The sequence below is a fragment of the Rana temporaria genome, chromosome 1 (genome assembly GCF_905171775.1).
Source record: "Rana temporaria chromosome 1, aRanTem1.1, whole genome shotgun sequence".
Taxonomy (NCBI): Eukaryota; Metazoa; Chordata; class Amphibia; order Anura; family Ranidae; genus Rana; species Rana temporaria.
This window is the reverse complement of record NC_053489.1, coordinates 121,897,994-121,925,762: the sequence shown is the minus strand read 5'-3', so window position 1 is coordinate 121,925,762 and position 27,769 is coordinate 121,897,994. Positions and strand designations below refer to the sequence as shown.

The following is a 27,769-nucleotide window of genomic DNA, read 5'->3' as shown; positions in this document are numbered from 1 at the left end:
TCCGGTTTCTGTTGAACCAGACAATATTCGCCCGTGTGTACCAGACTTTACTTTCATTTAAAAAGGTCAATAGGGACCTGTTTTAGAGATCTTTACAGCTTATTAAGAATATGTAGTTGTACATAAAAAACCTTATTGTCCCTAGCCTGAGCAGAGGTGTGCTGTAGGGGTGCCTTCATTGTATTCTGGATGATACCATAAGGCTTGTACACATGGGCCAAATATAGGGCATATCGGACAGTTCGGCAGGAACCAGCTGACTTATGGCTCGAGTGTACAGCTGTCTGTTCTACAGAAGCTGGTCTCACAATCAGCTTCTGTCGAACAAGCATGCTGGAAAACCAGCATCTGATCAGCGCTGGCCGGCAATGGCTGCCAGTGGCAATTAGTGTGTTATGGCACAGGGGCAGTCCCACCTGTCACAAAGGCACAGCGGGGAAGATTGCCATCATAACATTTCGCATGTGTCAGGTTTTTTCATTCAGCCCGCTGGCTTGAATGAAAAATTATTTATCTCCATGCAGATCAGAAAGTAATGGCAACATTTTTGTAAGGTGAGACAGTTATTGAAACGCTAGGGACTCTATATTATGCCACAATACAAATTGTTTTGTGAATGGAGAAGTGGTAGATGAATGATAGGATCCACTTTCTCCAATCACAGAGCACTTTTCATTCTGGGAAAAAATATTACAAGTTCTGTGAATGGATGAGCGAGGAGGAAGGGGATGGCGAGTGGCGCCAATGCTACTCAGCTACAACCACTGATCTTAAAGTGGTTGTAAACCCTAATAAAAAAAAAACTTCAAGACAAATGCATAATGAGCTAGTATGCATAGCATACTAGCTCATTATGTATTACCTCAAAACGAAGCCCCCGCAGCGGTCCTCGTATCCCCCTCCGGCCGCCGACATCTCTCCCAGGCCTTACTTCTGAGTATTGCGGCTCCGGGGCGGTAATTGGCCGGAGCTGCTTGCGCTGAATGAGTGCCACTGTAGACTATCCAGCATCTATGGAGGTAGGATTTGTATTGTAAGTAGAAGCCAGCAAGACATGAGACACACTTCATTAGGAGTAAGTGTTCTCTCTGGTACTGTATCCATTGCAATTTTTTTTAATAAACTTCCACTTTAAGTTTTACCAGGTGACTGGTCAGGCCTCTTCTGATGCTTCAGGATGCTCTCTGAATTTTTGATCCCTCTGTCTGTTTTGTGGACCTATTAGTATGTTTTGCTGTTTTGCCCAACCCTCAATTGCATTGCTTTTGAACATCCCAGTCATCTATGATTATGATACTGTGTCCTGTAATGTACTCCGAGGAAAGGATTTTACAGGTACAGTATGTTTTATTTTTTTTGTTTGTTTGTTTTTTTTGGATGGAACCTGGTGTGTTGTATGTGTCTATCTTTATTTTTATCTTTTTGCTGCCTGATAACTTTTAACTATTTGCATAAATTTATACCTAGAAAAAGAAAGGTGAATCTGGGCAGGTCAGTTCACAGAACATTGCAATGCAAAAAAAAAAAAATCACAACACGCTTGTAGCAGCCCCTTTGGGTTCCTAGTGAAGTCCCAATGCGAACATAAGGCAAAAAACTTGCATTGTATAGATTCTATTCACACCAATGTACTGTGTTACAATGCACTGCAATGCTTCATGACAAAGTGAATTAACATAGAGATTATAAACAAAAACAAAACAAGGAATAAAACCTGAGCACTGCAATGCGTTATAACAACAAACATTGCACCGTGTTATTTTCTATGTGTGCGGTGTGATGTAAACTGGCCCTTACTAACAAATAAGCACAAAACTGAGTGGAACTTTAGTAAAAAAAAAAAAAGTAAATCATGCTAGATCACTTCAGACGGGGCACCTATAGCTATGTAAGAGATTACAAATAAGTGGCAATACTGTTAAAAATCCAGGAGTACATGGACTCGCCCTACTCTGCGCATGCTTGGTTGCTCTCTAATTGTTGTCACTGTGCCTAAAGATTTGCTGCTGATCAGGGGATTCAGCAAAATGGCAGCCTTTGGCAACAAGAAACAGGAACAATGATGGGGGCAATTTACAGCAAACAGTAATTTTGGTAGCTTTATTATTAATTTAGAATTTATAGTCCTTTCTAAAGAACATAATTTTTATCATGTTTTTATGGGGGAAGTTCCACTTTAAATATATGTGAAGCCACACTACAGTACTAAAAAACCCCATGCAATTGTGGTCCTTTGCTCTAGTCTAAGGCCGCGTACACACGATCGGTCCATCCGATGAAAACAGTCCGAAGGACCATTCTCATCGGTTAACCGATGAAGCTGACTGATGATCTGATGTTGCCTACACACCATCAGTTAAAAAACGATCGAGTCCAACGCAGTGACGTAAAACACAACGAAGTGCAGAGAAAATGAAGTTCAATGCTTCCAAGCATGCGTCGACTTGATTCTGAGAATGGGCGGGTTTTTAACCAATGCTTTTGCATACTAACCATCAGTTTTGACCTATCGGTTAGGCGTCCATCGGTTCAATTTTAAAGCAAGTTCTTAAATTTTTGACTGAAGGATAACTGACCGATGGGGCCCACACATGATCGGTTTGGACCGATGAAACTAACCTTCTGACCGTTTTCATCGGTTTTGACCGACCGTGTGTACAAGGCCTAACAGACCTCTTGAGACATCTGCAGTAATGAATATGTGTACATTGGAAGCAAGTATCTCTTGGAGGAGACCCCTTTCTTTTTAAAGGTGCAGGAACACGTGAGAAGCCCAAATTCACACAACATTAGCTTTAGACCTCCATTTTTATTTATTTTTTGCAGTTGTATACAAGAAGAACCTCTATTTCAAGGAAAATTGTTGGAACCGTTCATTCAGTCTTTGTTTTTGTGCTGGGAAATTGTTTGTATTGTGTTGTTTGGTGGTAGTGGGGTTTATTTACTAAAGCTTGAGAGGGCAAAATTAGTCACAGCTCTGCATAGAAACCAATCGGCGTCCAGGTTTTATTGCCAAAGCTTAATTGAGCCAGCTGAGTTTAGAAGCGGATTGGTTTCTATGCAGAAATGTGACTATGTTTGCCCTCTCTAGCTTTAGTAAATAAACCCCATAGTGACTATGACTTACAGCAGCTAGGTATACTGATAAACGTTCATAAACGTTGATAAACATTCAAACAAAGCTCTACTGATACCTCCTTTTCCATAGGTGACATATTTCCCTCTGTTTCATTAGACGTTTGACCACAAATCTTATGGCACAGAGCGCACTGGAAGCCGTGCAGCATGGCAAGTTGGTCTCAGTGGGTGAGCTTATAGGCAGAATGTTTCCTCATTAGGGAAAGAGGACTTGTGAGGCCCCGTACACACGGTCGGACCAAACCGATGGGAATGGACCGAGGTTCAGTCCAAACCGACCGTGTGTATAGCCCATCGGTCTGTTTTCCTTTGGTCCAAAATTTTAAAACATGCTTCAAAACCAAACCGATGGACCGCTGCCCGATCGGTCCAAACCGATGGTTAGTACAGAAAAGCATCGGTTTAAAACCTGCGCATGCTCAGAATCAAGTCGACGCATGCTTGGAAGCATTGAACTTTGTTTTATTCAGCACGATGGAACGATGGTGTGTACGCACATCAGACCATCAGGCAACTTCAGCGGACCATTCTCATCGGTTTGGAACGACCGTGTGTACAAGGCCTTACAGTCCCCCATGATGACCTAGAGACCAGAAAATGTTCAGTTCTGTTAGTTATCTGAAAATTATTCTTCAGGTTGGAGGATTATACCAGTGTAACACCCCAGATTATTATGAATAATTTCCTTTTCATCACTGTGCTTCACAAATAATCTGCACACGGTAACAAATATCTTTGTTTGTTTATTGCAAATGGGAAAAGGGAAGTTTTTGCTGTTATTCCTTTAAACTGAAAACAATAAAAACAAATCCAGTCATTGTTGCTCGACAAGGAGTTTTTTATGGTATTGACCCTCAAAGCATCTTTTAACCCTCCTTATCCATTACAACTACTTGTTTTTAAGGCTTTTCCTTCCTTTGGTTTTGACATAAGTATAGAGAACTAAGGTTGCGCCTTCAAAGTGCAGGAAAAGTGAATATTGTGTTATCCTGTTGAGGCAGTGGAAATCCAGCTGGCTGTGTTTAAATAACCTTGCTTTAAAGCTTCATATCCATCTGTGATGTGCAGAGCTCATTGCTGGGTACCTTCCCTTGTAATCTTGCTCATCACTTGGCTTTGTGTTTGTGTTAAACATGGCTCAGAGTTCTGCTGATCTGAAAATTCTCAATCCAATTTTGTATTTGAGCTGTAGGAAGATTGATGTTCACATATTGCTATGTGGATAGCACCATACCTACTGAGCATAGATAACCTGCAAGTCTGTGCTTCCCATGTGTTGGGGCAGCGGAAAGTAAATAAAGTGATATTGCAGAATGGTATCAGTTTTGTTACACAGGGAACAAATATGCTTGGGGAATTGGCATGTGGATCACGTTGAATGCAGCAGAAACATTAAACCGAACTATGCTGACTACCTTCAGACAATATTATCATTTTTTTCCATTTAACAATTCTAAACTTTTATTTTTTGTGTTAAAACAGTAGATCTAATGGGTCCTGGACACATAGAAATATAATATTCCAAATGTATGTATTTCAATTTTGCGGTTTATAAAAACATCCCTAATGGCGCGTACACACGGTCGTTTTTCGGCATTAAAAAAAATTAAATTTTTAAAAACTTAATTTAAAATCATTGTGTGTGGGCTTCACATTGTTTTTCGGCTTCTGAAAAAACGACAAAAAAAAAATTCGAACATTCTGCATTTTTTAATGTCGTTTTTTAAAATGTCGTTTTTCGGGTTGTAAAAAATGATTGTGTGTGGGCTAAAACGAGGTTTCTAAACCCGCGCATGCCCAGAAGCGAGTTATGAGACGAGAGCGCGCGTTCAGGTAAAACTACCATTCATAATGGAGTAAGCACATTTATCACGCTGTAACAGACAAAAAAGCGTGAATCGTCTTTTGAATCAGCTAAAAGCAGCCCAAAGGCGAATAGAACTTCCCCTTCAGAGTGCCGTTGTACGTCACCGCGCTTTGCTCATAATTTTTTAAAAACGATTGTGTGTGGGCAACATCGTTTTTAATGATGAAGTTGAAAAAATTTAGTTTTTTGGACATGCTGAAAAATGACGGTTTTTTTTCATGCCGAAAAACGACCGTGTGTACGCGGCATCACATATAGAAATAAAGTAGTAACTGGTGCATCCACTGTTCATTGTCTGAGTTGGCCTGTATGATTTTGGAACAATTGAACTAATAAGACCAGTACTAAAAATGGTGGACTTAGATTTGCAACATGTTGAATCATTTTTCTGTAGATTATCATTTTTAATATTTAATAATCCCAGCAGAAGCTTACTAGTTGTAGCAAGCAGAATGTGTTAGTTGTAAAGTTGATTATGACTGGAAATTTTAAATGATTGGTACCAGTAATTATGTAAATGCAAGAGCATAATGTGCTAGTATGCATCACATATTGGCACATTATAAAATGCTTACCTGAAGACTAGGCCCTCCAGCGGTGCACTGTCACAGCTTACAGGGTTTCCATCTTCATCCAGTCGTCTTTATCGGGTTTGTGGAATGCGTCCATTTGAATGGCTGAAGTCGCGTACACACGACCGTTTTTCATGACGTGAAAAATGCTATTTTTTAAATTGGTCGTTAAAAAAGGTCGAGTGTAGGCTCCAGAGCATTTTTCACGGCGCTCTATTTTTCTATGCTCTATTTTTTCTTGTATTTTTTCACGTCGTTTTTTTTGTCGTGCAAGATGGTTGTGCGTAGGCTTTAACGACGGGAAAAAAACGTGCATGCTTAGAAGCAAGTTATGAGACGAGAGCGCTCGTTCTGGTAAAACTAGCGTTCGTAATGGGGATAGCGCATTCGTCACGTTGTAACAGACTGAAAAGCGCAAATCGTCTCTCACCAAACTATTACTAACACGCGGTAACACAAAATCAGCAAAAGCAGCGCCATCCGAATGGAATTTCCCCTTTATAGTGCTGTTGTACGTGTTTTTTACATCGCTGTGCTTTGCTGAAAGATTTGTTTTCCACGATCATGTGTATGCAAGGCAGGCTTGACAATAAACAAGTCAAGAAATACTTAGTTTTTTTCCATGACATTAAAAACAGTCATGTGTACGCGGCATGCCGCAATGACATCACTCCCTCGCATGCGCACAGGAGTCGTGGCTGCGGCATCAACCCACTGTTAAAGTAAATATCTCCTAAGCAATGCAGGCTTGGGAGATATTTACTGTACCTACAGGTAAGCTTTATTAAAGGCTTACCTGTAGATATAAATTAACAGAGTTTTTGATCACTCACTGAAAATCATTTAAGTGGATTTTTAATTTCTCTGGCAAAATAAGGTGCTTTGCATACTCTTCAGATATGTTGGATCTACTTGGGATTTCCTTTAGATTTGCCTTCAACTATGTAATGCAAGGGCCTGTCTGATTGCATACAAATTGAAAGTGTTTAGGTTTGACCTCATATTATATGGTTTTGGTAAATCTAAAGAAAAATTGTACAAGAAAATTTTATATAAGTATGGCCAGTCTTAAGGGCACCGAAATGATCAGCATACACAGGTGCTTGTAAAGTGTTTGCTGGAGCTGCAGTGTCTGATGGACTTTGATGCTACCCACTCTTCTCATCTGCTTCCTTGGCTGGCCTCTAGTCTGACTCAGGCTGGGTTCACACTACTACACGACTTTCATCCTACTTTGCTCTGCTACATTGGTCCTACATTTATCCTACATTGGTCCTACATCCATCCTACTTTCATGAACAGGATACTACTTTGGTCCGACTTCAATGATATTCAATGGGCCTGAAGTAGGATCAATGTAGGACCAAAAGTAGTACAGGGAGCATTTTCAAAGTCGGACCGACTTGTGTAGGACACTACAAGACGCTCTCATAGGGAAACATTGAACACAGAGCAAAGTAGGATGAAAGTAGTGTAGTAGTGTGAACCCAGCCTAAAGGGGGGCTGAAACAACTGATGCTCATGTGTGCTAAGTCATATCAGATGAGCCAAATATGGGTTGTGGTTGTAGGATGGGTGTGTAAAATATGGTGAAGATAAGGTATGGGAAAACATAAATTTGTTCCAAGCATGCTGTAAATACAACCATATTTTACTGGTGACTCAAGTTGTGTTTGCAATGGACAAAAAATGATAAAAAAAATCTGTTTATGGCCATCTTTTCATGTACACATTTGTAAAGCCCCGTACACACAGGTCAAGTATTGGCTGAAACCGAGGGATTGGTCGGGCCCCCTGGATAGTACACTGATCTCCTCTCAAGCTCCTCAGTTTTTTTTTTGTTCAGCCCACTGGGTTGAATGGAAAAAAAAAAACTGATAGTCTGTACCTAGCTTAAGAAGATGTCCAATTAGTAAAGTATATATTTCTTAAATATGTACTGGTTATGTTGCATTTTAGCTACAGTTCTGTTACTGTTCAATCATAACTGTGATATATCTGAGTATATGACTGCCAGAATGAATGTGCTGGTTTGCTATACTGCAACAGTTCCACTGTACACAAGGGGATTCCATGGCTGTGGATTCCATAGAGGAAACGATGGTCTATCTCCTCCTCATTACTTCCAGAGATTTCATGTTTGTATCTTATCTGAGCAGAAGTCTTTCAGCTGCAGGAAGTTATTGGCCGAACTTCCTGTGGATAACAATTATCAAATCACACAGATGTCATTCCATGTAGTGTAGTCTTATGCTCAGGGACTGTGATAACATTGTGTAAAAACTTTACTGCAAAGGAAATTAGTTAAAAGGTTGTTAACTTTGAAGAAAAAAAAAACTGACTAGAAGCATCAGCATTAAATTGCTCTGAAGTTAGTCTGTGTATCTTTGTGTTGATCATTATTGATCCTTAAAGGATTGTTATTAGTTAGTCACCCTCAACTGGATTTGTGCTGTAACATTGAACACGTTTCTTACCTTATCCAAGGTGAAGGACAGCCAGAGTCTTCTGTCTAGCGCTTCCCTTTAGATACTACATAGGCTCTCACCCACAAGCACCTGGATGAGATTATGTAACTAGAACAGAGTGCTTTCACACCTCCCATTCTGTTCTTGAACAATCAATATCTACCCTGACACATTCCACAGTGATTGGATCAAGGTGTCAGTGCTACCTGTATGGGTGTGAATGCTGGAGTATCTTCCTGAGGCTTTTTAAATCTAATAAAGTGGCTTGGAGAAGATACACAATGTATTTAATGTTAAAGTTGAATGTGATTAGCTACTAGCTATCTCGTGATCTGAAGTAAATGGGTAATTTTACAGACAACAATCTCCTAATTAAAGTGATGGTATTGGCTTTTTTTTTTTGCTTATAGCAAACATGTTTATACTCACATGCAATGATGCAATGGTTTTGCACTGTCCTTTCCCCTGATCCTCCCCTTCTCTATGTGCCACCATAGGAAACCGCTTTCCATTGTGGCTCAATCCTGAGCTGTGCAGCCTTTCTATAGACAGACGGTGAGGCTTGGCCCCGCCACCCTCTCTTTCCTCACAGGCTGTGATTGACAGCAGTGCGAAGTGAGAGACAGCAACTCTGCTGCTCCTGGGGCACAACACTGGATCGAGATCAGATTCAGGTAAGTAAATATGCGTGACGTGGAATCGCATGAAAATTGGCCCACGCTAAATCGCAAGTGGGAACATGAGTTCCAGCAATGCGAAATGTGAATAGGACCTAGGGCAAAGCTGACAAAGCTCCAATTTGCCTCCATCTGCACTAATGGAACAGTGCAAGGAGGAAACTGATGGCTGCCAGTAATAGTTTTCAGCAAATCACTAAAACTATGGTGGTTCACTTGGAAATTGCTTTTCCAGCTTTGCCCTAATTGCTTCGGAATCATAAATCAACTCTGCTGTGTTTTTTTTTAAATAATTGATCATTTTTTGAATGCAACACAGACAAATGGCTATGCCAAGCCATTTAAGGCCCATTCACACCAACTAGAGCAGTTACAGCACATTTAAATGCATGCCTATTAAGGTGCATTGTGTTAGGGCAGCTGATTTATTGGAATGCTAAGTGCAGCATGACAAATCAAAAAATCACTCCTACACCAAGTGCAGCGCACAGCATTATATTGGGAAGGTGCATTGTGGATCAATTCAAAGATGAATGAAACCACAGCTTGCCAACTCAAGTAATGTGCATTACTGCATTGCAATAGTGTAAATGGGCCCTAGCACCATGGGACAAAGCATTTATTGCATGCACATTAAAGTAATGCTTTAACCACTTCCATACCAGGCACATACGCACCTTCCCGCCCAAGCCAATTTTCAGCTTTCAGCACTGTCGCACTTTGAATGGCAATTGCGCGGTCATGCTACACCGTACCCAAACAAATTTGGTGTCCTTTTCCCCCCCACAAATAGAGCTTTCTTTTGGTGGTATTTGATCACCTCTGCATTTTTTTGTTTTTTTTTGCGCAAAAAACCCCCTGAAAATTTCGAAAAAAAAATAAGTTTTTTTTTCTGTTAATTTTTTTGTAAATAAGTAAGTTTTCTCTTTCAATTATGGGCACTGATATGGTGGCACTAATGGGCAAAGATGAGATGGCACTGATGGACTTCGATGAGGTAGTACTGATGGGCACCGATGAGGTGGCACTTATGGGCACTGATTGGCGGCGCTGGTATGCGACACTGATGGGCACTCATGGGCGGCACTGATGGGCACTCATGGGCGGCACTGATGGGCACTCATGGGCGGCACTGATGGGCACTCATGGGAGGCAATGATGGGCACTCATAGGCAGCACTGGGCACTCATAGGTGGCAAAGATGGGCACTTATGGGTGGCACTGATGGGTACTTATGGGTGGCACAGATGGGCACTGATAGGTGGGCACTGGGAATGGATGGGCACTGTGTGGTGGAACTGATGGACACTGTGGGGTTGCACTGATGGACACTGTGGGGTGGCACTGATGTATCCATGTTGCCAGTCAGTGCCCATTTGTGGGCACTGATTGGCATCTTTTTTTTTACTGACTTTTATTTTTTTATTGCCCCTCTTTTATTTTTTTGCCCTTCCCTGGTGGTCCAGTGTGGGCTTCCCTGGTGGTCCAGTGTGGCGATCCGAGGGGGGGCTGCGCTGATAAACAATCAGCGGGAACCCCCCCTGTCAGGGGAGGCGCCGACCGGCTCTCCTCTACTCGCGTCAGTCAGACGCGAGTGAGGAAGAGCCATCAACGGCTCTTCCTGTTTACATCGTGATCAGCCGTGATTGGACACGGCTGATCACGTGGTGAAGAGCCTCCGCCGGAGGCTCTTTACCGAGATCGAAAATGCAGGTTGTCAGACTGACACCCCGCATCACCGATCGCCGCGATGCGCGCCCCAAAATCCTGCAGGACGTCCATAGACCTCCAGTCAGGATTTCAGAACAACTTCCCGGACATAAATCTCCTATAGACCGGAGAGGAAGTGGTTAATGTGCATTGCATTAAGGCATCCCATTAATTTTCAATATGTTTTCTAATACACCACAATGAACCAAAAAATGCTCCTGTACTGCTTTGAAAGTGCATTGCAACTCTTGGTTATGTGTTACAGTGTATTGTGGTGCATTGCAGCGCAACTGCATTTGGGTGCCATTCAAAATTATTGGCACCACAGTACACCAATGCATAAATTGTGCGTCTGTCGCAATGCATGCACTTGATCTGTACTAGAGATTTACACAAAGCTTAAAGTGGTTCTAAAGCAGAATGTTAATTTTATCGGGGGCCGTGCCACAACTCAGTGTCTGAATGGACACAAGGTGCAGCGGCTTGGCTCGGGTGCCCCCATAGCAAGCTGATTATTGTGGGGGCACTCGGCAGGAGGGAGAGGCCAGGAGCTCTGATGAGGGACCCGAGTAAAGGAGGATCTTGGCTGCTCTGTGCAAAACCACTACAAAAATCTATAAAGTTCCTTAGTGTTCACAAACTTTCTCAAAAAAATGTAACAATGTGCTTGCATTAGGGCTTCATATGCACATACTTCTTTCAAGTAAGTAACTTAAAGGACAACTTCATCCAAGTGATTGTGATCAGGTGTTCACTTTTAGATTTGCTTTAGCGTTAAATGTATACATTTGGAAAAAACAGAACCTTTATTTTAGCATATGAAAAAAATATTGACGCTACAATATACTGTTTTTTTTTTTTCAAAATCGCTATATTAATTTGTTATGGTGGATGCAGTATTAGCATATGTTGTGAACAATTTGGGCACTCATAGGCGGCAAATCCCCTATTGTTAAGACAAAACACATACATTATGCAGATAATAACCTAGTGGCAAGTGTTTGCTTGTTAAAGCGGCTCTCCACCCTAAAGTGGAGTCCCGCTGATCGGAACCCTCCCCCCCTCCGGTGTCACATTTGACACCTTTCAGGGGGAGGGGGGTGCAGATACCTGTCTAAAGACAGGTATTTGCACCCACTTCCGGCCACAAGCAACGGGCAAAAGACGGGTTTTTCTGACTTCCCGTCTGTCGCCCGTTGTGTGCTGGGAACACTCGGCTCCCAGCACACAGCGTGTGAGCCAATCGGCGGGCGCAGAGCGACTCGCGCATGCCCCGTAGGGAACTGGGCAGTGAAGCCGCAGCGCTTCACTTCCTGGTTCCCTCAGCGTGGATGGCTCGTCCTCTGCTGCGATCGGCGCTGGGTAAGTGTCCTAATATTAAAAGTCAGCAGCTGCAGTATTTGTAGCTGCTGGCTTTTAATATTTTTTTCCCATGGCACATCCGCTTTAATGCATTTTGGTGTAATGTATAACTGTTTAAAGGGTCACTAAAGGATTTTTTTTTAGCTAAATAGCTTATTTTACCTTACTGCAGTACTGGTTTCATGTCCTCATTGTTCGTTTTTTGCTTTGAAGTAGCTGTAATTCTGCTGTGATCTCCACACTTCCTGGTTGCCTGTTTCCTTATAACCATGGTACTGGGAGATTTTCACGATGGTCTAAGCTGTCATTACTGTGTGTCTAAAACTCCTCAGAACCAATCAGATTAATTTTAAAACAAAACACTGCCCTGGATTTGTTTGTTTTTGTTCTGTGAGTCTTCCCGACTCACCTCTCACCCGGAACTTCATGTATGTACCTTTAAAACCGAAAGTGAAACTAGAGGCACATTATATGATAGATTAAATTCAATTTTTAATCATTTTTAAAAGGAATCAGTTAACTTTTATGTCTCTATACCCAATAAACAGTCATTTCAGCAAAAAAATGTTTTTCCTTTAGTGACCCTTTAAGCAATATTGATATCAGAATGCATTATGCAAAAGCTGCTTCTGTTCTGATTTCTGTTTTCTGATTTCTGTTCTGATTTTTGGATCTGAATGAGTCCAGAAAGAATGATTTTGGAGCCTAACTGTAAAGAAAATTAGAAATCAAGATTTAGTATTTCTTTTATTGCGTCATCACAAGGTCTGCTTGGTCCCCTCACTTCTGAATTCTGGTGGAAGGAGTCAGCAGGGCACCCTACATGATTTAAGCCTTGTTCACACTTTCCCAAAATACTGGCACTAAACAAATGCACCTATATTATTAATGGGCATTGTTTGACACGTTTGATGCTCCTTAAAGCGGAGCTCCACCCTAAAGTGGAACTTTCCGCTCATCGAATTCCCCCCCTCAAAGATCGGTATCCTTTCCCACTTCCGGGAATCCGGGCCGCGGCCGTGACATCACCGCGGGGCTCCCTCCTCCTCCTCCCCTGGTCGTCGGGCTAATAGGAGAGAGGAGCGGGGCCTCGCGCATTCGCGCAGTAGGGTTCCTGGCGTGAAGTTGAAAGGCTACATTGCCGGGTTCTCTTACCCGCAATAGTGACGGCAGCACCCGACAGCTGATGGGAAACATCAGCTGCGGTGCCGACATCGAGGAACACCAGGACAGGTAAGTCTCCATTTATTAAAAGCCATCAGCTGCAGTATGTGCAGCTGCTGGCTTTTTTTTGTTGCCCAGAATACCCCTTTAAAAATGTTCCCCAAAATGCCCTCTGTGTGCTTGACGTGCATTAAAGGTGCATTAAATATACACCCAAGATTCTGTTGTGAACATTACCGTAGACATGAATGAAAGGAGGTGAGATGCTTCAACTCCTTCCAAACTCCACATGAAGCTTCATTTTTGATAAGCAGCAATGCAGTACAAACACTTCATGTTTTGATATGTGAAAAGCACTTTGTGTTGTCTATGATATCAATTGTAGACTGCTTTATTAGGAGTGTAATGCCGTGTACACACGACCGTTTTTTGAGTTGTAAAAATTGAAGTTTTTAATGGTCTAGAAAAAACAAAGTTTTTTTCAACCCGATCATTAAAACGGCCTTGCCTACACACGATCGTGAACAAAAAAATGCTCTAGCAAAGCACGGTGACGTTCAACACGTACAACGGCACTATAAAGGGGAAGTTCCATGCGGATGGCGCCACCCTTGGGGCTGCTTTTGCTGATTTTGTTTTAGTAAAAGTTTGGTGAGAGACGATTCGCGCTTTTCAGTCTGTTACAACGTTATGAATGTGCTATCTCCATTACGAACGCTAGTTTTACCAGAACGAGCGCTCCCGTCTCATAACTTGCTTCTGAGCAAGCGCATTTTTTTCACATCGTTAAAGCCCACACACGGCCATTTTTTACAACGTTAAAAACGTCGTGAAAAATTAGAGCATGTTCGAAATTTTTAATGCCCATTTTTTACATCGTGAAAAATACTCTGGAGCCAACACATGATCGTTTTTAATGACATTAAAAAAACGTCTTTTTTTTACAACCTGAAAAACAGTTGTGTGTACACGGCATAAGGATTTTTAAAAGTGCACCTCAAACTCCTGCTTTTATTGCCAGTGTGAACAGAGCCTAAAGCCTCGTACACACGGTATGAAAATCAGAAGGGGATTGGCGTTTGTCGTCCGAAATTCTTACCGTTGGTACGCTCCTTTAGACAATTGTTTTCCAATTTTCAGCCAACAAATGTTGGATGACAGGCTAGTAAATTTTTGGCGACCGACGGCTCCAAGTCTGATTTTTGTATGGTCAGTACACAAAAGTACAAACATGCATGTGCGGAATCAATGAACTACTGGGAAGAGTTTGGTCTTGTAAACTACCATTAGTAATCTAGAATTAACATTTGTTACATGGCAATTGATGAAATGTCTAAATTCTCATTTTCTTTAATGGAATAATAAGGAAGCTGCTTTGCATGTAGTTATGCCAAACTTATTTTAAAAGGCGTTTGTTTTGTACGATATGAAAATTGTGAATCATCGCGGTCATCAAACTTCTACTAACACGAAATTAGCAGAAGGGGCCCAAATGGTGGTGTTTGAGAAATGAAACTTCCTCTTTATACACATATAGCCGGATTCAGGTGAAGCGGCGTATATTTGAGCGGGCATAGCGCAGCTCATATGCGCTACACCAACGTAACATAGAGAGGCAAGACCAGTATTCACAAAACACTTGCTCCCTAAGTTACGGCGGCGTAGCGTAAATGGGCCGGCGTAAGCCCGCCTAATTCAAAGTAGGCAGGTAGTGGGCGTGTTGTATTAAAATTAATCGTGACCCCATGTAAATGAAGCGCCAAACGAATGGCGCATGCGCACGCATGCTCAGAATCACGTCGAATTTACTCCCTAAGCTCAATTCATAAGACGTGAACGTAACCTACGCCCAGCCCCATTCACGTACGACTTGCATAAACTACGTAAAATCCGACGGCAGTTCACACGTCCATACCCTAACATGGAAGGTAGAATCTCGCGCCAAAAATTATATAGATAGAGAAATATATAACCTGAGTTGCTGTCCCAAAAATTACAATGATATGTAACAACGTGAATATGTGAGAAAAGCGGACGCGCTAGGAATATTGATCATCTGAATTAGCTAAATAAATAAGTAATCAGCAAATCAATAGTGAATAATCAGCAATAATACTTAATCATACTTGGTGAGAAAAAAAAAATTAAATTAGTGGATCGTGAAATAATATTGATAATAAAGAACTTATAAAATAAAATAAAATAGAATAATAGTGTCCATCAGAGTGCAAACTCCCTTCAGGGAGATAACATTAGCCAATAATGTGCAATAAGAAAGTCCAAACGGTGTATATGCTTGCAAGATGTTTCACTTAATCTGTGCAGACTTCCACCTCCACCACAAGAAGGAAAAAGGAAGAAATAATCACCGCAAAAGAAGTGCTTATGGATGGCACCTTACCAAAAAATGTTGACCTCTTTAACTAAAAAGAGGTCAAATAGGCATGGGTTATAACCAGATATACGTTATATACATTATAACCTCGACGTACGTTTTGTGATTGACACGTCGTCAGGCTTCCTGACGACGTGTCAATCACGAAACGTACGTCGGGGCGCACTGGTCACGCAAATACCTACGTACTTCTGGTCACGCTGGTCCTCTCTTCCTGAGAGGTGGAACGCACGCCGACTGCAGGCTTCCTGTAGCGTGGGACCGTCTCTCCACACATCATTCAACGCAGACCAGCCTCAGTGCCGGGTTAAGGCACTTTTCAAGTAAGGGGCCATTTGGCGTTGCCTGTCTTATATTGTTTTAAATAAAACGTTATTATTCTATGGCGATTTCTCTTTTGATTTACTTCATGTGGTGTTGAATATGACGATATCGAGACATCTGGAGCTTCGTCTGGAATCTATGGTTATAACCCATGCCTATTTGACCTCTTTTTAGTTAAAGAGGTCAACATCTTTTGGTAAGGTGCCATCCATGAGCACTTCTTTTGCAGTGTTTATTTCTTCCTTTTTCCTTCTTGTGGTGGAGGTGAAAGTCTGCACAGATTAAGTGGAAACATCTTGCAAGCATAATCACCGTTTGGACTTTCTTATTGCACATTATTGGCTAATGTTATCTCCCTGAAGGGAGTTTGCACTCTGATGGACACTATTATTCTATTTTATTTTATAAGTTCTTTATTATCAATATTATTTCACTATCCACTAATTTAATAGTTTTTTTTTCTCACCAAGTATGATTAAGTATTATTGCTGATTATTCACTATTTTGCTGATTAATTATTTATTTAGCTAATTCAGATGATCAATATTCCTAGCGCGTCCGCTTTTCTCACATACATACCCTAACATGACTAAGACGTACGCCTTACGTAAACAGCGTAGCTTACTGCGACGGGCGCAAGTACGTTCGTGAATCGGCGTATCTAGGTCATTTGCATATTCGATGCGTAAATAAATGGAAGCGCCCCTAGCGGCCAGCGTAAATATGCACCCAAGATACGACGGCGTAGGAGACTTATGTCGGTCGTAGGAAGCCAAAATTCAGGCGTATCTTGTACTGTGAATACGGCGCATAGATACAACGGCGCATCCGTGGACTTACGCGGCGTATATAAAGATACTTTGGCGTAAGTCTTTATGAATCCCAGCCATAGAATGTCACTAAGTTCCTTGGGAATTTTTTATCAACTGGGTGAAAGTACTTTACTCTGAACCCCGGGCCAGGGTCCTTGTTAATAACTCCCTATCCCTGCCCTTCCAGTTATACCGGGGTACTCGTCAGGGCTGCCCATTATCTCCCCTTTTATTTGCGCTAGCAGTAGAGCCACTTGCAATGTTAATTCGCAATAATGAGGACATAGTGGGATTCCGCAGGGGCCAGTTGGAGGATAAGTTGTCCCTTTATTCTGATGATGCCTTACTATATTTGGCAGACACCAGTGACTCACTGCGGACCCTGATGGCAACCATTATTAAATTCTGGGATTTCTCCGGATTTACTATTAATTGTTCCAAATACGTACTTAGATTCACTGGTATCACCTCTCCCTTCGGAGGTGTCCCAAATTGCCATTGTTGGCACTTTCAAATATCTGGGAGTGGTGGTATCACAGGACCCTACTGAATACTTGAAACTTAATCTAGCCCCCCTAATGGAAAGACAACGTGTTAAATGTCAGGGATGGTGCAAGCTTCCACTGTCAGTGGTAGGGCGGGTGAACCTGATCAAAATGATCTGGGCACAGCAGCTCCTATATAACTTTCACAATTCCCCTATGTGGATTTCTAACACATGGTTTAAGAAGATTGACTCCCAATTTCGCGACCTTATCTGGAAAAAAGGTAAAGCCCGCATCAGCCTAACAGCACTACAATTTGGCAAGGACGGGGGGGGGGGGGAAGTCTGGCGGTACCACACTCTAAGATGTACTTCTTAGGCCTCGTACACACGACCGAACATGTCTGCTGAAACTGGTTTCCGCGGACATGTCCGACCGTGTGTAGGGCCTAGCGGACCGGATTCCTGGCCGAGCGGACAGGTTTCCAGCGGACAAAAGTTTCTTAGCATGCTAAGAAACATGCCTGCTGGAAAGCTGTCTGTCGGACATGTCTGATGGTCAGTACGACTCATCGGACATGTCCGCTGGCCCGAAATCCCATGCATGTGTCGAAGTTATTCGACGCATGCGTGGAAGCATTGAACTTCTGGGTTCGCGCACGTCGCCGCGTCATCATCGCCGCCACGTCACCGCGTTTTCTGTCCGCAGGGAATTTGGTCTGATGGTGTGTACACACATCAGACCAAATTCTGCCAGCAGACATGTCCGATGAAAACGGTCCGCGGACCGTTTTCATCAGACATGTCGGGTCGTGTGTACGAGGCCTGAGCATCCCAGCTGCAACAGCTTGCAGGATGGGATCTACATGATTCAGATGACCCTATTGTGCAGCTGGTGTCTCGCACTAATCCTATATTAACAGTTGGCTCTCACTTGGGTCTGCCGGGTATCCCTTCGTCCTCCCCAACAGCAACATTACTCCTGAAGGTTTGGAAGGCAGTTACACATGCACTATCCACAGACGGTCCAATGGAGTTTACTCCCATTTGGAACAATCCCAATTACCCCGAACTGACCAAACTACAGGGATTCTCCCCTTGGTCACGGCTGGGGATATGGTACTTCACTCAGTTATATGATGGCACTGTACTCAAAACATTTGAAAATGTATGCAGGGAATTCTCTCTCACGCGGAAACAATTTTACCAATACCTACAACTCAGGCATGCGTTGCGAACCCAGGCACGTACTGTCAAGCTTAAAATTACTAACTCTTTCCTGATACAGGAAGTTCTACAGGCTGACAACCACAAGGGTTTGATATCTCGGGCCTATTCTACTTTAGTAGCTACGATTCAAAATCCCGCTCTACTTAAATGTAGACTGTACTGGTCAACGGATGTGGGAGACATAGACGGTGATCAGTGGGACATGGTCCCGGAATCGGTTCCGGTGGTATCAGTCTTGGCATCCCATAAACTCTCACAATTGTTAATACTTTATAGGTCATATCATACACCCATACAGCTATATGAGTGGGGCAGAAGAGATTTCCCACCTATGCCCTAAATGTAACATTCACAGAGGAGACTTTATACACCTGATATGGCGCTGTCCGAAGCTCACTGGATATTGGATAGAGGTCACACAGACTGTATCCGATGTAGCACGTACACCCATACCATGCACACCACTGGTGTGCCTCTTGGGATCTGTTGATGCTGAAATGTATGCAAAAGGCATCTATATAATGGTAACTAGATTATTATACCTGGCAAGGAAACTCATAGCACGTTGTTGGCTTGTGACTAATGTGCCTACAAAGGCCCAGTGGATCGCGTATGTCAATTCTCTCCTTATTCGGGAGCAGTTGGCATACCGACACCAAAAGGCTCCAGGAAAATCTGACCTTGTATGGCAAAATTGGTTGGACACCCCCAACCTTGCTCCCCCTCAGCTTATAATGGATAGACTGCTGCGGTTATAGACTCTAATGTTGTTTGGTAGGCCCTCCTCCTGAGCTTGGGGCCTCTCCTATAATGCATACACTGTGCTGAGGTAACTTATGTGGTTTAAGGGCCTATTGACAAGCCTGGAGGAAGGTGACTATTCTTCGTAATGTTATATTTTACCCTATTTTTTATTTTATCTCTTTCCCTCCCCCCCTCTTTTTTTTTTTTATTATTTAGTTTTGTTTATGAAAAACAAGGTTATATATACAACTTATACCAGGTAACTGCATCATATGTGTTGCATGTATGATTTGTGTATAATTCAACTGTGGGGAATTATGTTTATCCCCTTATTGTGACTTGGTTACTCACTACTCCTGTCAATAAAAAAAGTTTTGATAAAAAAAAAAAAAAAAAAGAATGTCACTATGTTCGTGTTTGTCAAACGACAATTTGCGTGCCGTTAGCATACAAGACAATATCCTGGCACACGCCCTTTTGACAAAAATCAGCTTGGTCGTCCAACAAATCGTACTGTGTGTACGAGGCTTTACTGTTGACATAGGTGCACCTTGCTACACCACAATTGCGCAGAGTCATGGGAAATAATGTTGGCAGCTGACTGATTAATCAGTGGTAGGAAGTGGACTACATTAGCCTACAGACCACTACATATAATGCTCACTTGTGATTCTGGTGCTATCATGATGACTAGAGTCCAGAGGACTACAGTGAGTTTGTTCTTGACAGGCTGGATGCTACAATTTGCCCAGCAGACTCAGGCTAAAGTGTAAGCTTATAAACACTCTGTGTGGAGTACAGAATCAGCATAGGCAAATTTAAAGCTGCATTGCTGGAAATGCCGCTGTTGGGGTTTCCTTCAAGACTGATTTTTAACATTAAAGCGGAGGTTCACACAAAAAGTGAACCTCTGCTTTTCGGAACCCTCCCCCCTCGGTGTCACATTTGGCACCTTTCAGGGGGGAGGGGGTGCAGATACCTGTATAATACAGGTATTTGCACCCACTTCCGGGCATAGATATCTGCAGATAATCTACGCCACTTCCTGCCCCCCCCCCCCCCCACTGTCTTCTGGGAGATAGAAAACAGGAGGGACCATTTCGATTGCACAGCATGACTTGCGCATGCGCAGTAGGAAACTGGGAAGTGAAGCCGCAAGGCTTCATTTCCTGATTCCCTTAGCGAATATGGCGGCGGCAGCATCCGAGGACCAAGGCACGCGTCTGCCTCAGGTGCCGACATTGCGAGTGCGTTGGACAGGTAAGTGTCCATATTTTAAAAGTCAGCAGTTGCGGTATTTGTAGCTGCTGGCTTTTGAAAAAAAGAAATTTCGGCGGACCTTCACTTTAGCATTAACTTGTTGTTCTTTCCTTGTTTTTCTATAGCTTTTTATTTATTTTTTAGCACTTTTTACAGCATTTTTCTTTCCCACCTTGCCCCTTTGTAAACTAGTGGAAAAAAATGTTATTAAAGCAATGTACTGTACTGTATATCTAGCATGTGTACTTGCCAGGTTTTCCTGACTAGTTTGTAAGTGGCCCACTAAAAAGAAAGCTGTACCGAGTGAAAATATGTAGGCTGCCATTGCTGACTACTTAAAATATTTATCTTGATACAAGTTTATTTAATACAGTATATACTTTTAACCACTTCCCGACGGCCGTACGAATATGTGCGGCCGCAGGGTGGTTCTAAATCTCTAACAGGACGCATATATGTGTCCTCCGCTTTTCCAGGCCACTAGAGGGCGCGCGAGCGTGCCCGCCGCGTTCCTGAGATACCGATGCGCGTGCCTGGCGGCCGCGATGTCCGCCAGGCACTCGCGATCGGCGGCTACATGGACAAGACGTGGAGCTCCTGTCAGGGAGAGAGGAGACCGATCTGTGTCTCTTGTACATAGGGACACAGCATCGGTCACCTCCCCCAGTCACCCCCCCTCCCCCCACAGTTAGAACACACCCAGGGAATACATTTAACCCCTTCCATGCCCCCCTAGTGTTAACCCCTTCACTGCCAGTCACATTTATACAGTAATCGGTGCATTTTTATAGCACTGATCCCAGTATAAATGTGAATGGCGCCAAAAATGTGTCAAAAGTGTCCGATGTGTCCGCCATAACGTTGCAGTCCCAATAAAAATCGCAGATCGCCGCCATTACTGGTAAAAAAAATAATAATAAAAATTAATAATAATTCTATCCCCTATTTTGTAAGCGCTATAACTTTTGCGCAAACCAGTCGCTTATTGCGATTTTTTTTTTTTTTACCAAAAATATGTAGATGAATTCGTATCGGCCTAAACTAAGAAAAAAAATGTTTTAAAAAAAAAAATGGGATATTTATTATAGTAACAAGTAAAAAATATTGAAAACCGCAGAGGTGATCAAATACCACCAAAATAAAGCTCTATTTGTGGGGAAAAAAGGACACCAATTTTGTTTGGAAGCCACATCGCACGACCGCGCAATTGTCAGTTAAAGCGACGCAGTGCCAGAAGCTGAAATTTCACCTGGTCAGGAAGGGGTATACGTGCCCAGTAAGGAAGTGGTTAAAAGAGATAAGATTGCAAAGAATTTAAATAATGTTTTTAGTTGATTACTGTTTCAAAAATGATTCGATTGTAAACTCTCAGGAGCAGAGCCCTTCTAACCCTCCTGTACTAGATTGTATTGCACTGCCCAAACCGGTGCTATATAAATTCTGTATAATAATAAATAAAAACTGTGCCTCTTTGTAATTATTTACATGCATGCATGGGAAAGACATGTGTGTTACTTTGTTTACAGGGTCTGCATTCTAAACAACAGTCTTGTACAGTGATTGTGTGGCCAATGCTTTTTTTCCAACTGTTATATGGGGTCTATCTATCTGTTGTCTCTAATTATGTGAAATGCACTGAATGGTATTGGCTGTGTGATCACCAGCATAAGTGTTAAGGTTTCATGTTGTTTGTTTTTTTGTTTTTGTTTTTTTAGTTTAGGGGATGATTAAAACCCTTATGCCAAGTACACACGACCGTTTTTCATGACGTGAAAAATGCAATTTTTTAAATAAAAACGATCGTGTGTAGGCTCCAAAGCATTTTTCATGGCGTGAAAAATAGCCATTAAAAATTTAGAACCTGCTCTAATTTTTTGCGTCATTTTTCACGTCGTGAAAAATGGTCGTGTGTAGGCTTTAACAAAGGGAAAAAAACATGCATGCTCGAAAGCAAGTTATGAGACGGGAGCACTCGTTCTGGTACTAGCATTTGTAATGGAGATAGACTGAAAAGGACAAAGACTGAAAAGCGCGAATCGTCTCTCACCAAACTTTTACTAACACGAAATCAGCAAAAGCAGCCCAAAGGGTAGCTCCATCCGAATGGAACTTCCCCTTTAGGGCTCTTTCACACGTCCGTTCCGTTCGTCCGTTTTTTGGACGTCCGTTAACGGACCGCAATGCTTCCCTATGGGTTAATGTCCGTTAGCGGATGAGCATCCGCTAACGTCCGTTAGCATCCGTCTGCGTTAAGTTCTGTTTTTTTGGACGGAAGAAAACCCTATTTTTCTTCCGTCAAAAAAACGGAACGGACGAAAAACGGATGATCCGTTTACCATCCGATCCGTGTGCGGCGTTTGGTATGAATCCTGAGGGGGAAGTCCCCGCCGGATTTTAAATAAAAATCCGGCATGGGTTCCCCCCCTCGGGAGCATACCGGGCTGTTAGGTCTGGTATGGGTTGTAAGGAGACCCCCCCCCTACGCCGAAAAAACGGCATAGGGGGTCCCCCTACAATCCATACCAGACCCGTATCCAAAGCACGCTACCCGGCCGGCCAGGAAAGGAGTGGGGACGAGCGAGTGCCCCCCCCTCCTGAGCCGTACCGGGCTGCATGCCCTCAACATGGGGGGGTTGGGTGCTCTGGGGCAGGGGGGAGCACTGCGCCCCCCCCACAGCACCCTGTCCCCATGTTGATGAGGACAGGGCCCCTTCCCGACAACCCTGGCCGTTGGTTGTCGGGGTATGCGGGCGGGAGGCTTATCGGAATCTGGGAGCCCCCTTTAATAAGGGGGCCCCCAGATACTGGCCCCCCACCCTAAGTGAATGGATATGGGGTACATCGTACCCCTACCCATTCACCTGGAGGCAAAAAGTTAAAAGTTAATAAACGCGACACAAGGGTTTTTAAAATAATTTATTAGTCTGCTCCAGAGGCCCCCCCTGTCTTCTTTATTAGCTCTTTCACCAGGGGGGGCTTCTTCTTTGACGTCTTCGGGTGGGGGCCGCTCTTCTTCGCCGCCGTCTGGTTCACTTCCACCGCCGGGGGGGGGGGGGGTCGCTTATAAAAAAGCCCCCCCCCTGGCGGGTTTCCTCCGACGTCTTCGGCGGGGGGTGGTGTGCTTCTTCTTCCGCTATCCGGGGGTCTTCTCCGCTCTCCGGGGGTCTTCTTCTATGTTTGCCGCTCTCCGCTGTTGACTCGGCGCACCCCGGTTCTTCCTCCCGCTGTCCGGTGCCTTCTCCTTCAGCGCTGAACGTCTTCTTCTTCTGTGCTGTGACGTCGTCTTCTTCTTCTCTTCTCCCGATGTTGACATGTCGCCTCTTCTCGTTCGGACTTATATAGGCCTCACAGTCCCATCATGCTCCGGTACCTACCCACGTGGGTAGGTATCACATGGATAGGTACGGAGCATGATGGGACTGTGAGGCCTATATAAGTAAGATGCACGCCGCGCACCCGTCATTGCAGCGAGAAGAGGCGACGTGTCAACATCGGAAGAAGAGAAGAAGAAGACGACGACGTCACAGCACGGAAGAAGAAGAAGACGTTCAGCGCTGAAGGAGAAGGCACCGGACAGCGGGAGGAAGAACCGGGGTGCGCCGAGTCAACAGCGGAGAGCGGCAAACATAGAAGAAGACCCCCGGAGAGCGGAGAAGACCCCCGGATAGCAGAAGAAGAAGCACACCACCCCCCCGCCGAAGACATCGGAGCAAACCCGTCGGGGGGGGGCCCTTTTATAAAAGCGACCACCCCCGGCAGTGGAAGAGAACCAGACGGCAGCGAAGAAGAGCGGCCCCCACCCGAAGACGTCAAAGAAGAAGCCCCCCCTGGTGAAAGAGCTAATAAAGAAGACAGGGGGGGCCTCCGGAGCAGACTAATAAATTATTTTAAAAACCCTTGTGTCGTGTTTATTAACTTTAACTTTTTGCCTCCAGGTGAATGGGTAGGGGTACGATGTACCCCACATCCATTCACTTAGGGTGGGGGGCTGGTATCTGGGGGCCGCCTTATTAAAGGGGGCTCCCAGATTCCGATAAGCCTCCCGCCCGCATACCCCGACAACCAACGGCCAGGGTTGTCGGGAAGGGGCCCTGTCCTCATCAACATGGGGACAGGGAGCTGTGGGGGGGGGGCGCAGTGCGCCCCCCTGCCCCAGAGCACCCAACCCCCCCATGTTGAGGGCATGCAGCACGGTACGCCTCAGGAGGGGGGGGCGCTCGCTCGTCCCCACTCCTTTCCTGGCCGGCCGGGTAGCGTGCTTTGGATACGGGTCTGGTATGGATTGTAGGTTTTTTCGGCGTAGGGGGGGTCTCCTTACAACCCATACCAGACCTAAGGGCCCGGTATGCTCCTGAGGGGGGAACCCATGCCGGATTTTTATTTAAAATCCGGCGGGGACTTTCCCCTCAGGATTCATACCAAACGCCGCACACGTGTAGAATTGGCGGGAATCCAAGTCGGATCTCCCGTCGCTTCTATGACGTGCTTGCTGGAATGTGCTTTTACTATTCCAGCGAGTGCGAGATGTCGGCACCCTGTCGCCGATAATCAGCGCGATGCCGTCGTGCTAAAAACACATTCTCGGCGGCAGGCACTGTATGTAAAAAGCCCCCCAAAAAAAAAAAAACGGATGGAAAAACTGATGGAAAAACTGATGAAAAACTGACAAAAAACGGACGAAAAACTGATGGAAAAACGAATCAACTGATGAAAAAAAAACGGATCTAAAAAACTGAACTGACGTGTGAAAGAGCCCTTATAGTGCCGTCATACATGTTGTATGTCACCGCGCTTTGCTCATTTTTTTTTTCCACAATCGTGTGTATGCAAGGCAGGCTTGACAAGAATCATGTCGAGAAAAACAATGTTTTTTCCATCACATTAAAAATGGTCGTGTGTACTTTATTAGGTGTTTTTCCTTTGTCCTGGTGAGGAGATTTCCCTTCACTTCCTGTGTGGAAAACACAAAATGAAATGAGAGAAGATTTTCAGAAGTTTTTACTGGCACAGGTATCGCCATTGGAAAATTTACTCTCACTTCTGTTTTATTGGGAGGAACGGGGTGTTTCATTTGTAAATATCGCTGGAAAATCGCATATTCAATGTGACAATTTCTAAATTCTAGAAGTGATTTTTTTAGCAGCTATCCAACTAACAGCCATAACTTGGAAATGTATCCAGCCGTTTTTAACCAGGGTGCCTTCAGATTTCTTCTTGCCCATAAATGTTACACAAGCCAGCGGGTAGATCAAGCCTGCCTTTTAATTGCACAAAGCCACAGGTTTTCATTGTGCACCATTACGACCTTGCCACCGGCGTCCAAACAACCAATGACATCATCAGTTGATAAAGCGGAAGTTGGTTGACTGCACAGCATCCTTGTTTGCCCCTCCCCCTCTCTATTAGGACTGGGGTCACATTAACTGAGTGATAGAGAGGAACTGAAGAAGAGAAACACTGGAATACTAGTCAGTACCAGTGTGCAAAGGTGTATTTGCTTTGGTAGAATAAATCCCTTTTGACGTTGGGTGTTCTACATGTGTGGATGCATTATGTAAAACTACTGAAGTCGTTTTTTACATTTTAGAGTGGGGTGACTCAAAACTGTCTATAGTTTTAAGGGGTACCTTGACTGAAAAAAGGTTGAGAAACACTTATCTAATCAATAAGTCTTATATACAGCCATACTTGCATTCCTTTTCTTTATTAATTAGGAATAATGACTGTAGGTGCTGCAGTGTAAATGCTGCTACAGGAATGTATGCAGTTTGTATGTGCTTGGAACTTTACTAAAACTGGTATGGTGGTTCCCATCACACTATGTTTGCTTGTTTCCTTTTAGTAAGGAAACAAAGTCATTTGTGTTGCAATAAAAATAAAAACTCTCTGGAAACCTTGTCTGGTGAAGCAGTAATACGATTGTTTTTTTAGGGTTAGATGCAAGCTTATAAAATATATTTTTGTGAATGTTGAATCTCTGCCTAAATGTGAAGTGGACATAATAGAAAACAGCATTGTAATTTTCTAGTTTTCTGCTAGTCTTTAGCTACACAAACTTTTAATCTAGGACCCCATCAAAGTTGGTTTAAACACAGGAAGTCTACGTTTGAATAATTGCTCAATCTATAACACAGCTGGATTAATATCCTACATTTTGCATATGTTTCTCAGACCTTTTTTTGTTCTTTCTCGAACAGATGATTCAGCGTGAAGCTGATGTGAAAAGTAAGGTCAGTGCTGTGGCTCTGACAGACTCCGTTCACAACATGTGGCATCAGGAAGCCAATAAAACAATTCGGGAATGGATGAGAGAGGTAAAAACTGTTTATTTGTTGCTGTATATATAATGAGTATAGAAATGAAAAAAAAATGTATGAAATTTCACGAAGAATCCACAAGATTTTTTTTTTTTTATATATATCCATTTGCTCAGTGGCTATATGTTGCAAAGACTTGAATGTTCCCACTTACCAGCCATTTTTCTTTTGAATTTGTGATCGGAGTGAGAACATGTGAATGCCCTCTTTATTAGAGGGACAGAATTTGTAGTATTCTAGAGAAGGACGCTTCACCATGACCTCACTTGCTATAGTTTTTTTTTTTTTACCTTGCCATGATGATGATCGACAAGCCTGAACCTGCCATATTAAAGTAATACATGCCTCTTTTAAATCTAGTCAGGGAGCCTAGGCTATTTTTTTAACAGCAGAAATAAAGGTTGATTTACTAAGACTGGAGAGTGCAAATTCTGGTGCAGCTGTGCATGGTAGCCAGTCAACTTATAACTTCAGCTTGTTCAATTAAGCTTTGACAAAAAATCCTGCAAGCTGCATGGTTTCTTTGCAGATTTTACACTTTTTAATTTCAGTAAATCCACCCCACAGTGTCACAGGCAAACTTTTGTTTCCCAGACTGCCATAGTCTTAGCAGTCACCTGTGTTCCCATTTCCAGACCTCTATAAATGTTCTTGCCCATTAAAGATGGGCTCAGGCATGATCGAAATCCCACGTGCTTGATCCCGCCAGGAAGCTGACACTGTACATGGCTAATCACAGGCAGTGTGACATTTTCCGATCTGTGCAGCTGCAAATCGGGAAATCTCACTTCGATTAGTGATGTACAGTGTCGACTTCCTGGCAGGATCGAGCACGTGGGATTTCTAACACTCTACTGCTCATTTTGCACCACTGAATAAGCCTCTAGATTGTTAGGGCCACTTCATATTTGTGTGATGCATAATTGGTACAGTTTACATGTATTTAAGGAATGTTACCATTGAGCTCTATATAATTGTCATGTTTGTAAAAGCACATCAAAGATTCAACAAGCAGAATTTTTTTTTAATGCACCACACCTAAAATGCGCAGGTGTCAATAAGACTTAAAGCGGAGTTCCGGCCACAATTTCACTTTTTATATATAAATACCCTAGTAATACACAAGCTTAATGTATTCTAGTAAAGTTAGTCTGTAAACTAAGGTCCGTTTTGTTAGGTTTTTACAGCATTTAGACACTTTATAAAATAGAAATTGACTGGGGCCATCTTAAGTGTGGGCATCAT

At 43.2% G+C, this 27,769-nt stretch overlaps 1 protein-coding gene across 1 annotated transcript in view; it reads left to right on the top strand.

Annotated features, from left to right (window-relative positions):
- The window catches only part of FAM172A (family with sequence similarity 172 member A), a 751,084-nt gene that overhangs the window by 521,080 nt on the left and 202,235 nt on the right, over positions 1 to 27,769 (top strand). Inside the window, exon 9 of the mRNA XM_040342191.1 lies at positions 26,405 to 26,521. Within this exon, the coding sequence (XP_040198125.1) occupies positions 26,405 to 26,521 (117 nt within the window). The remainder of the gene's footprint in view (positions 1 to 26,404; positions 26,522 to 27,769) is intronic.